Source organism: Schistocerca nitens, chromosome 4 (genome assembly GCF_023898315.1).
Source record: "Schistocerca nitens isolate TAMUIC-IGC-003100 chromosome 4, iqSchNite1.1, whole genome shotgun sequence".
NCBI classification, from domain to species: domain Eukaryota; kingdom Metazoa; phylum Arthropoda; class Insecta; order Orthoptera; family Acrididae; genus Schistocerca; species Schistocerca nitens.
In genome coordinates, this window is record NC_064617.1 from 584,210,191 (window position 1) to 584,222,882 (window position 12,692).

General features: G+C 39.2%; 1 protein-coding gene and 1 non-coding gene across 2 annotated transcripts in view; both read left to right on the top strand.

The window, feature by feature from the left end:
- The window catches only part of LOC126251866 (glycine receptor subunit alpha-3-like), a 718,212-nt gene extending 711,431 nt beyond the window's left edge, over positions 1-6,781 (top strand). The window contains exon 11 of the mRNA XM_049952553.1: positions 5,456-6,781. Coding sequence (XP_049808510.1) covers positions 5,456-5,599 — 144 coding nt within the window. The 3' untranslated portion in view covers positions 5,600-6,781. The remainder of the gene's footprint in view (positions 1-5,455) is intronic.
- Trnas-cga (transfer RNA serine (anticodon CGA)) lies at positions 1,006-1,080 on the top strand. Its single transcript has one exon. It is a non-coding gene; the product is annotated as a tRNA-Ser (tRNA).
- Positions 6,782-12,692: the final 5,911 nt, after the last annotated feature.

Here is a 12,692-nt window from a genome sequence, read left to right on the forward strand (position 1 = left end):
CACTGAGGGAAAAAAGTCATGAAAACATAGTGCTACTGCAGATACGGATAAGTTTCCCATTACACCTTCAGCACTGTTTGCAGCTCGTAAGTGACAGCTTACCTTAGTGAAGACTTTCTCAGCAGCAGAGCCTTAAAAGATGGTTGTATTGTGAAGGTATGCATTGGACTCTTTTTCTTCTCTGTAATCCTTTGAGGTGCCTAAAGCTATTTCCTACGTTGTTACCGGAACATATCACTGTAACGTTGCCTACTAAGCAATATATTCGTACAATTTATTAGCACTGAGTTAAGCGAACAATCCAACATTCGACAGAGTACATGTGGATGTTGATATCACCCACAATGTGGAATTTCTACAAATCATGAAATTGGTTACGACTACAGAACAAAGAAAATACTTTCTGCACAGGAAGTGGGTGTTGGAGAGAGATCCTGATATTTGGGAACATTGTATTTCCACAAACCCAAGGAATTAAAACATTCTGGGTGGGAATTTGACATTTGGAACCCGTATTTTACGAAGCGCTGCAGATATCCAAGAGTTAAACAGCGGTTCATCACTGTATACAGGGTGTTAAGCGCGTAAATGTAGATATTTTTATTGGTGTCGGAGGAGAGTGTACATAACAATACTACTGTAAAGTTTGGAAGGTAGGAGACGAGATACTGGCAGAAGTAAAGCTGTGAGACCCGGCGTGAGTTGTGCTTCGGTAGCTCAGTTGGTAGAGCACTTGCCCGCGAAAGGCAAAGGTCCCGAGTTCGAGTCTCGGTCGGGCACACAGTTTTAATCTGCCAGGAAGTTTCATATCAGCGCTTACTCCGCTGCAGAGTGAAAATCTCATTCTGGAAACATCCCCCAGGCTGTGGCTAAGCCATGTCTCCGCAATATCCTTTCTTTCAGGAGTGCTAGTTCTGCAAGGTTCGCAGGAGAGCTTCTGTAAAGTCTGGAAGGTAGGAGACGAGATACTGGCAGAAGTAAAGCTGTGAGACCGGGCGTGAGTCGTGCTTCGGTAGCTCAGTTGGTAGAGCACTTGCCCGCGAAAGGCAAAGGTCCCGAGTTCGAGTCTCGGTCGGGCAAACAGTTTTAATGTGCCAGGAATTTTCATATCAGCGCATACTCCGCTGCAGAGTGAAAATCTCATTCTGAATACTACATTAGTATTTACTTCACTTGGAGACTAATAATTATGGCCATTAGGATAATACATTTTAAGATAGTTAGTGCCGCTAAGTACATGACGCAAGAGCAAGCCATTAAAGCGTATTTTCAATTGCGCAGCAGATCCGGTGTTGGAACTAGGATTCATGGATGCATGACGGGGGGTCTTTATTGACAGGCGTACGCTACTTAGTAGTGTCGTTAGGGCCGCGTAGAAGACATCAGGTTTTAGCGGGAAGATTATGAAACTGAGAGAAAAAAACAGCTAACACCCTGAAGCGAATACATATTAAGGTACCAATGATCACAATATCTGCACTGATACCTCTTAACACCCTGTATACACCGACTATAAGAGGTCCATTTTGTGCAACAGACCAGAGTCATCGCCTTGTATAGACGACTCCAACACACTGTACGGCCACACCAACTAGGATAAAGAAGCCATGAATCCTAATGTTATCAGAGCGTTATTAAGTAGTCTGTCATATAGGGATGTTCACAGTAACGGGCACATCTGTTTCTGTAAACTTCGAAATTTTCAGACGTTCCTGCCCTGACTTCCAGGCTTCTTGTATGTCATCCGCAATGCATTTGGGAGCAGTGACATATATTCTACACGTAAACTACAAGTCGAAGTTTTAAAGCTATCAAACGTAGCCTTTTTAACTTATGTCTCTACACGGAGGCAGGTGGCACAGTAATGATCACATTGAGCTCTTTTCCGGAGACTGCAAGTTTCACATCTGCGTCACGTCGTCCAAATTTAGATTGCCCAAGCGAGTTGTTTGTAAAGGGCAAAGCCGAATTCTTTTCCCATCCATATCCCATCTCAGCATATTCTCCATCTGTAAGAGCTCATTGATGAGAAACTCAATTTTAAACGTCTTTACCCGGTCCTGTAATATAGGTCTGTGTTCTGCTGGAACCTGATTTCTGTTTCTCCTCCCTTTCCGACACGGTTGCACAACTGATTCACGTGTGTGCGAGTGAGTCCCTTCTTGTCGTCTACTGCCACTTAACAGTATAGGGCTCTCTTTTGAGAGAAAATTAGTAGCTATTTTCATACCAATTGATGATACCAGCCTTACCTATGCTTGCTTCATTGCAGTTAGTTTTTCTTTTTTCACTAAGAAACTGATATTTATGGTAACGTCACTAATTTTACTCGTCACTTCATATAGCTTCCATCTGCCTCGTCTTAAGCATCATTTTAAACGCCGATTAAATGACACTTCAACGTCGGATAGGCTTTAAAACTATACTACCAAATGGTCAGCATTATTGCCACTGAATATAAGATTTATGCTACCGTTGCGAACAGAAGTTTTTATTTTTGTGAAAATTTCCGTTGCTCAGAGGAATATTTTGAAGTGATATAAATATTGTAATCAAGTCTGTTAAGATCTTACACACTTATGAGAAAATACGTTGCTATTCATTAACACTACCAATGCTCAAAAGTTACGAAATACTAATGTCTACCTGACCTCCGAATAATTTGTAGTTAAATTTAAAGCAGTTAACGCTATTACGGTGATTAATTTACACATAATTTATCATAGTTTTACCGATAATTTGTATATACGTAAAGGAGAGCAGTGGGTAACATCATAATGCTTTCACTATCGTTCATGCAGCTGTGTGTCACATGTACATAAAACATACATCTATCTTATATGCTGTTGACAGTATTGTAACAAATAGCTAGTTATGCAGGTGAGGTTTATTTCATAAAGAATACAAAATCTGCCCAAGAACAGAAATGAAGGTTCAAAAACTTTTCTGGAATGGAAAATGTCCACATATATTCCTGCACAAGATTCACGTTTGGAGTGGATGAACCTTAACTGTTACAAACCGACGCGTAATTTGTGTCATTTTGAACATGTTATGTACTTTCATCAAATTACGACTACGTAATGCATGTTAAGCATCGTTGATATGAAATTTCCTTTCTCAGCAGCCGGATGGCCACCCAACCAAGTGCTAGCCTAGCCCGATAGCACTTAAATTCGGCGATCTGACGGGAACATGTGTTAGCATTGCAACGAGGCCGTTAGCACCACACCCTCAAGGCTATGAAAAATTATAAGCATCGGAAGTGATAGACACAAAGAGCTGTTTGCCTGTGCAACCAAGAAACGTTAGATGATCTGCTTCCGACAGTGATTCGGAGGATATTTTTATATTTTATCAGAAATGTAAATGAGCCATTGCCAACGAGAAATCATTCTATCACAACTTCTATATCTTTCAGTTTGTTTATTTTTATTCTGTTACTTCTTTTAATTCAAACAGTTGTAATAGAAAACTGCTAAAATACACATTGCTTGTGTCTCTCTGTGCATCTATGTGCATCGCCTGACGAGGGCAGTTGTTTGTGTGTGGGTGTAGGTGTTCCAGTATATCTAATATACAAGTAGCAGATTCAACCGAAATTTGAACACACATGTTTTATCAGTTGATGTACTCTCCGGGTAAGACACCATTTCCCACAGCAGGGGCTGGTGTGAATAGGACACTAGAGAGTCACGGAAAATAATAAACCAAATTTATACTCGTTGGAAGTTGGTGGAAGTTGGAGACTGGTTCTGTGGGATATGACAGCGCTAGAACCGAAAGACTACAAGTACAAGTATTTCTGATAAATCTTTCGTATACAGGCTCGCTGATTTATTAATAACAGTCCACAAATGTATATTCGATTTCAGTCTAAATCAGAGAATGTAACTCTGTAGAAACATCTTTAAATATCTAGGTCGGTCAGAAATAGGTTTCCCTCATTTACGTGCTTTGAGAGATTGCTATCAACTGCTGCGTACATCCCAGTAGATAACCATTAAACATTTCTTACTGGCTAATGAAATATACGTCGTGTACTCTAAAGGTAGTATCCACATCCACTAAGTTTCCATAGTTTTCAAAAGTATCAACTTCCTACACTTTCACAACGTCCGGATCTTGTAGTGACACCATGTCAGTGGAGGTAGTTTAAAAGTGAAGAGAGATTATTTCTCTCATAACGTTACCCGGCTGGAGCCCGGATAATGTTTAATGCAATTGACCAAAGCTGTCCGCAGCTCGTGGTCGTGCGGTAGCGTTCTCGCTTCCCGCGCCCGGGTTCCCGGGTTCGATTCCCGGCGGGGTCAGGGATTTTCTCTGCCTCGTGATGACTGGGTGTTGTGTGATGTCCTTAGGTTAGTTAGGTTTAGGTAGTTCTAAGTTCTAGGGGACTGATAACCGTAGATGTTAAGTCCCATAGTGCTCAGAGCCATTTGAACCATTTGATCAATGCTAGTGTTTCCTTAAAATATATGATATGAATTGGCCGCTATAAAGCAAGAGAGGAGAGCTCACAAGCATAAAAGGAGGCGAGAAGTACTCTGTTGCCAGTAGGGACGCAGTGACAGCAAATGTGTCGGTCAGGAGATGTCAATGATTTCTAGACGTGGATGTCACTTGAGTGTTTAATCCACCAGGGACATTTCTACCCTTCTAAATCTGCCCAAATTAGGATAGCCGAGCGTTGTGGACGGTGATTATGAAAAATCCTATGAAATCAGCGGAAGGAAATACTAGTGAGTTTTACAAAAGCCCAACCAGCACCATGATTTCCGTACAGAATGAAAAAGAATGAGGTACAATGATCGAAAAGCTCATTCCCCTGATTCCATACGATATTTCATAATCACCGTCCACAATGCTCGGCTGTACTAATTTGGGCAGCTTTAGAAGGGCAGAAATGTCCCTGGCGGATTAAACATTCAAGTGACATCCACGTTTAGAAATCAGTGACATCTCCTGACCGACACATTTTCCTGTCACTGCGTCTCTACTGGCAACAGAGTACACTAGCATTGATCAATTGCATTAAACATTATCCGGGCTCCAGCCGGGTAACGTTATGAGAAAAATAATCTCTCTTCACTTTTAAACTATCTCCACATGGTGTCACTGCAAGTTGCGAACGTTGTGAAAGTGTAGGAAGTTGATACTTTTGAAAACTGGAAACTTAGTGGATGTGGATACTACCTTTCGAGTACACCACGAATGTGCCATTAGCCAGTAAGAAATTTTTAATGGTTATCTCGCCAGCAGTATTCAAGCCATCAGTAGATATTACTGTCTAGTAATACTTTTGATCATATAGTGTATGTATTTGGCGAAGAAGTGTTCTCTTATGGCCACATGGATGTTTCTGGAGGTTTCCAAGGTGGTTTTCGTGCAGTGGTCACTCTGTTGCGGCCGACATCCCAACATGTAAACTAAGAGAAACCTGCTGTGTCCGCAGAAGGGTGGCTGCCCGCCGGCGATCGCCGCCTTCCCGCGACACAAGCTGCGGGCCCGTCGCATCGACGAAATGTCGCGTCTCTGCTTCCCACTGGCCTTCGCCTGCTTCAACCTGCTGTACTGGGCCTACTACCTAGTGTGGTGAGCATCCTGCTCTACTGGGCTTACCATCTCATCCGGTGAGCCGCCTGCTGCACTGGCCTATTACCTAGTCTGGTGAGCAACGTGCTCTACTGGGCCGATTACGTGGTCGGGTGAGCAGCCTGCCCTACTGAATTACTTGACCTGGTAAGTGTGACGGCTGCAGGCCTCCGACAACCACGAGAGATTACCGTGAGGCAGTCCAGAGGGACACCAAGATCTTACTCTTTCATCGTGTGAAAAGAACGAGAACATGGATCGTTTTACAGTTATTACTGTGTTACACAAGAACTTTGTTTGAGTTGAATCTCATTCATGAGAATGAACTATAAATCTCAATAACAGCCGCAGAATTTTGTTTTGCAATGTGGAACTTGATATACCCCTTGTGTAGCGTCCATAGAGTTGATAAAATAGTGACATCTCCATGACTTTTAAGAATGTGACAAAGAGAAACTTGAAATGTTGTTGCTCCATGTAACTCCGATAAATGATAAGAAATCACTACTCTTCCTATAGGAACAAGTAGGAGCTTGGCTTAGATGCAGTCATTTCAGAGTAAATTTTTCATTCCTCAGCAGAGCGTAAGTGGTCATGAAACTTACTGAGACCCAAACAATACGATAAATCGGAAGTCGAGCAATAGCCCATATTTTTCCCGGGAAACATTTGTTGAGATTGAAATGTACGAGAACCATACTGTCGTATGGGATGTTTCCGTTCTGTCATGAATTATGCCTTGACAGCTCAGTTTTTCAGACCGGTATTCAAAGCTAACGACCACTTTCCTAGTTCGGCATGGTATGCTTCAGAGGTCACATGTCTCTGAGGTGCCTACTGCCTGTCACATCAAAAGAGAAATACCATACGTCGAAACACTGTACCAATGAATCTGTGCGACGAAACTTGACCAACTTTCGAATAACTGTACCTGTATAAAGTAAATATTTAACTAAGAAATTTAATAGAATACCTAATGTAGGTCATTATCAGTCAGTTCGTTTCTTCCACATCAACGTTACCGCAGTGTTCAGTGCAAATGTTTGGACATTGCGAAGATTTTATTTTAATTTCATGCAATAAAAAACTGAACGAGTGTGTGTTAACACATTCAAGACACTTAAATAAATGTAAAGTTTATCTCAGTAACTGTCATGATATCCTAATTTTCTACTCTTCCCATTCAGAAAACGAATGTTTACTATTTCAGTTGCCAGCGCCGACACTTAATTAGTTATCGTCTGACATACATTAATATTTCATAGACTATAACTTGTAGTTAGCAAATGCTTCACCAAAACAGAAATCAATATTTTTATTCTGTTCATATTTCTCCGCTAACATACATTTCGCTGACGTAAAGAGAATAGTCTCTGCTTTCACTTCTGGCTGAGTATCTGTCATCTGTCTTACCATCGATTCTATTTTTGTGTGTACACTTTTAAGTCCCGAAAAGATAACTATTTTTTACAGACATAAGGAACGAATATATTTTCATTTCGTAAATATTTAGAGCACAAATTACAGTGAAATCACTACGAGACTTCTCCTTTGTCAAATAATGTAACTATTACCATATTTAAAGAATTTATTTTATGTTTAACGTAAATGATTGACTGTGGTTTCTAAACACAGACTACTTTACTTAACAGACTGTATATTTTCTGATGAAATCGTCCCCCTTTTCCATAGGAATGTACCCACCTGCGTTTTCCCTTACTGACACAAACATCAGTAAGATAGTGTGCTACGTTTGAGCACCGAACCGGTCACGATTTGAATTTTACATGGTTGGCAAAATTTTTATGACCCTATCCAATATGTTTTTAAGGGGGTCGAAAGTGGATCTTACAGTAGCAGTGTTAACACAATTTTTGCCACTCATTAAATGACAGAAATAATAGCCAAGTAAACATAATACATCTATCTGCATTGTATCATCTGGGTTCCAAGTACAGCCCTTTAATAAGTCAGAGAGAAAAAACTGCTGACTGTTCTGAATTTATATAGCAACCCTTCATAAGAAATAGTAAATATGACTTTTGTAATAGAGGCAAAATATTTGTTTTTCCTTTCAACACAGTCCTATCAACATATGTGTATATTGTCCTCATCCATTGTCTACAAACCTTTTCTACAGATGTAGCGTTTACCATTTGTATTTTGGGAGATATCACTATGTTTTATTAAAAATGCGCAGATATTCTTGATGTCATCTCTATCAAAATAATGTTCTTCTTTTCTACTCATTTCGATAACATGTAAATTCTAAACATATTTCACTAAGATCTCTTTGTCTATGAATTCTATTACTAATATAACTTCAATTTTTGATGCAATATCTGTACCAGTGTAAAATGAATAATAAATTAAACTATCATGTTAGGTACAGATTATTTGTTTAGACATAAATAAACTTCCTTTATCACGTATTCCATTGTGTCACTGCACTCACACTGTAGCTTTTGATGTGGATTGATTGTTTAGGCTCATATGCACAAATATAGGATTTTATGCTGCCCATGCGCTCAGGGCAGACAACAAAGCTAACAGCGTCAGTTTAAAAGATAATAATTCCTGCCTTCGTGAAGTTAAATTTTCCTAAAAATCACTGACCTGCAGATTTTAGAGATATTATTAATTTAACACTATCATTAGCTCATAACACATGTGAAACATAAAATGACATACACAATAAACATCTGATGAAAGTCATATGTTTTATTTGCGTAGCTTAAGAATTTCACACATCACTTTTCAACAGCTTTCAGAAGTCACTGTCCAGTTACACCTATTGAATGTAAGACGGCTCCTACAGTGTAAGCAGCAAGTATGGCTGACTTGGAGATTTTATGTTATTTAGCACACATTTTACTGCAGTAGAAAGTGGAAAGCGACCAATCAGCCTTCTCAGGCCAAGTAAGAATCTGCTTGAATAATTCCACAACACAGACACCACATGAGACTCTGAACCCAGGTCAAACTCAAAAGATTTCACTGTGTTGATAGATCACGTTAGCAGTAGTGAGAATTAAAATATCAGTAACTGTAACATAAAAAAAATTATGTTTATAACTGCAGCTGTGATAGCGATTCATCTACAAATTGTGGGTGTTTGACGCATGCTTTATTAAATTTCCTTACCTTAAATTCATTTTTAATCTTTACATACTGTAAATAATGAGTTCTTCAAGAAATAGCTTCATACACACTGCATATAGTTACTGTGCACTGCTACCTAGTTATAAACCTGATATAAAAGCTCAAAATTCGATGAGGCCCACCCCAGTGGACAGGTGGCGACAGGCAATTGTAACACGATACATTACTTGAATATCTGTTCTACCCCAGCTGCTCTGTATTTATGACACCCATTTTCTTAAATAAATTTTTAATGCAAATGTATGTGATTTTTGAAGTTAGATTTTTCCAAAAAGAATATTAATAACAGACGAATTTGAGAGGATAATGTGTTTAGGTGATTTTTTATAACATACAAGTGACATTCCTATATACTGCGACTGAAACAAAAGAATAGCTAGCACTGATGCCTTGTTATGATTTTTAAGTCTGTGCTGAACAGGCAGCCCCCAGATAGGTCTCAATTCAGCACAAATTAAATTATATTAGCAAATTCTAATCAATGGAAGTGAAATTACATAGGAAATTACCAGCGTTTTAGAATCAATTTTTAAATTTTGATTAGTAATCCTATGTTGTTTTGATTCCTGTACCTCAGAGATCTATCATGTTCAATTTGTGGCAGTGTTGCAATAGACAAACGCTTCTGCGCCATATCAAAAGTGGTACACCTTTGGCAACCAACAGTCTCTATCGCAAAATTGCACAACAGTAGTTTAACTTTCTTTCTTAACTCTTTAATAACGTTCCACAACTTCGAAGCATTTGTAAGTTAGATATTTGCAGACAATGGAAATATTTAGATACTACTGGAATGTCACATCCACAATACGTAAAGTAGACGCAGTAAAAGAGAGAATAATATAGTTACACATCCATTCAAACGTATGTTGTGGTCAACATAAGCATGAGCAGATTGTTGCAAGAGAAACGAAAGCCTTGTTGGTGCTTTTAATCACAGGACAAGCTCAAAGCTTACTCGAACCAATAATGAATTATCAGCACCTGTCAAAAATATTTTATTTTCCTTTGTACCAGCTTTAAAAAATTTTATTTTGCAAAGTATGAAAAATCAGTGAACCACTTGTGTAACACAGATTTATTGGATAAGGCTTATTCCACAATAATAAAATTAACTTCTTCAGGAGAGGAATTGGACGCATATTGTGTTGGAATGGTACGCTAGAATAAAGCCATAATTCACCCCAAATAAATGACGGATTTTACTCGTGAAGTTTACACTCACTTATATCATGACCATGACCTGTTATTACTTTACTTGTCAAGAGCCAAATTGCTCCATTATAACATTAGTTTTCCACACAAAATGTAACAAGCGTCACAAACTCCTTTGAAAATAATTTTCTAACCAGAAACCCAGGTAAAGGGTTTTCATAAACCTATGTTACGCAACTGGTTGGGCAATTTGTCATCCTTTCTAAAATCATCACATTGCAGTTGCTGTTTAAGTCCATAGTCAATATCTTATTAAATTAGAATACAACAAAAACAAGGAAAATTAATGATTACAAAAAGTTGTTGACTAATACTATCAGACAGTCCATAAATATTGGCGAAGTCTTTATAAGCTCAGCAATTAGCTCTTCATACTGCAGTCCAAAGTCTAGTCCAGTAGGGAGAAGCCAAGTTCCAGTAGAGCGAGCGAGGATGATGGGAAGGTCTTCTCGCGACAAACGATATGTCGGTGGAGCCACCGGTCGCCACTGTCAAGTATAAAGGTAATGTGAACTCTAGGTGATGAAACCAGGTGCGTTACCGAGCTTGCCACCTACCTTCACACGATAACTTCGATATCTTCTATGGGACAGTTTATGTTGTTATCTTGAATTTCAACTTACATTACCTGATAAAGTTAAGAAATTGCCATAACCTGAGGTGTGTTGACTGATAGTAAACAGTTTGCTGAACCGTTAACACTAGTTATGAACTGCAAACATCCACAGTCACATATGCATAATTCAAATTACATTACCTGGTAAAGTTAAGAAATTGCCATAACCTGAGGTATGTTGACTGATAGTAAACAGTTTGCTGAACCGTTAACGCTAGTAATGAACTGCAAACAGCCATAGTCACATATGCATAATTCGTTTCGGAGATTAGCTGCACCATCTCGATAGCCATTGAAAACATTGAATATCTTAGAACTAACATGTATCTTTCTGACAGCGATTAACGTTGCGAGAGAATTGTACACATATCCACATTCCGTCTGTTCCGAACACGCTCGCTTGTTACACGAACAGAGGTGATTATCAGCCGTAGATATCACATCGCGTGTTTGAACCAATTTGTAGGTTAGAACAGTAGTCCTTTCAAGAAGAAGATTTCTCCTATTCCATAATTTTTACCCTCCAAGCTTCCCTCCAATATCAATTGGTAATTCTTGATGCCTCAGAACGTGTACTACAAACGATCCCTTATTCTAGTCAAGTTGTACCACAATTCCTCTACTCCCCAAATCTATTCAGTACCTCCTCATTAGTTACGTGATCTACCCACCTATTCCTAAACATTCTTCTGCATCACCACATTTCGAAAGCTTCTATTCTCTTCTTGTCTAAACCGTTTATCGTCCGTGTTTCACTACCATAAATGGCAAAACTTCATACAAACACTTTCACAAAGGACTTCCTGACCCTTAAATCTATCGTCGATACTAGCAAGTATCTCTTCTTCAGTAACACTTTTCTTGCTTTTGCCATTCTACATTTAATATCCTCCCTACTTCGACCATCATCAGTTATTTTGCTTCCCAAATAGTAGAACTCATTTACTACTTTAAGTCTCTCATTTCCTAATCTAATCCCCTCAGCATCACATTTATTTCGACTACATTCCATTATCCTCGTTTATCCTTTGATGTCTCTGACAGAATTAGAATGTCACCGGCTAACCTCAAGGTTTTTATTTCTTCCCCCTAGACTTTAATTCCTGCTGTAAATTTTTCTTTTGTTTCCTCTACTGCTTCCTCTATATATAGATTGAATAACGTCAGGGAAGGGCTACAACACTGTCTCACTCCCTTCTCAACCACTGCTTCCCTTTCATGTCCTCGAGTACTATAACTGCCATCTGGTTTCTGTACAAATTGTAAATAGCTTTTGGTTGGCTACACTTCACCCCTGCCACCTTCAGAATTGAAAGAGAGTAATTCAGTCAACATTGTCAAAAGCTTTCTGTAAGTCCAAAAATGGGAGTAATATAGGTTTGCCTTTCCTTAACTTATATGAGAAGTTTTACATTCAATATTGCCTCGTGTGTTCCTACATCTCTCCGAAATTGAAACTGATCTTTCCCAAGACCGGTTTCTACCAGTTTTCCCATTCTTCCGTAGAGGATTCCTGTGAGTATTTTGCAGCCATTACTTATTGAACTGATAGTTCCGTGATTTTCACACCTGTCAGCTCCTGCTTTCTTTGGAATTGGGATTATCATATTCTTCTTGAAGTCTGAAGGTATTTCGCCCATCTCATACATCTCCCACACTGGATGGAAGAGTTTTGTCATGGCTGGCTCTCCAAAGGCTATCAGTAGCTCTAACGGAATTGTGTCTACACCCAGGGCCTTGTTTCAACTTAAGTCTTTCAGTGCGTTATTAAACTCTTTACGCAGTGTCATATCTCCCTTATCATCTTCCTCTACGTCCTCTTTCATTTCCATAATATTTCCCGCAAGTACGTCTCCCCAGCATAGTCCCTCTGTATACTCCTTCCACCTTTCTGATATCCCACCTTTTCTTAGGACTTGTTTTCCATCTGAGCACTTGATATTCGTACAGGGGATCCTCGTTTCTCCAAAAGTCTCCTTCATTTTCCTGTAGGCGTTATCTGTCTTACCCCTAGTGATATACGTTTCTACAGCACTGCACTTGTCCTCTAGCCATTCCTGCTCACCTTTTTGCACCTCCTGTCGATCCCGTTTTCTGCTTTTCG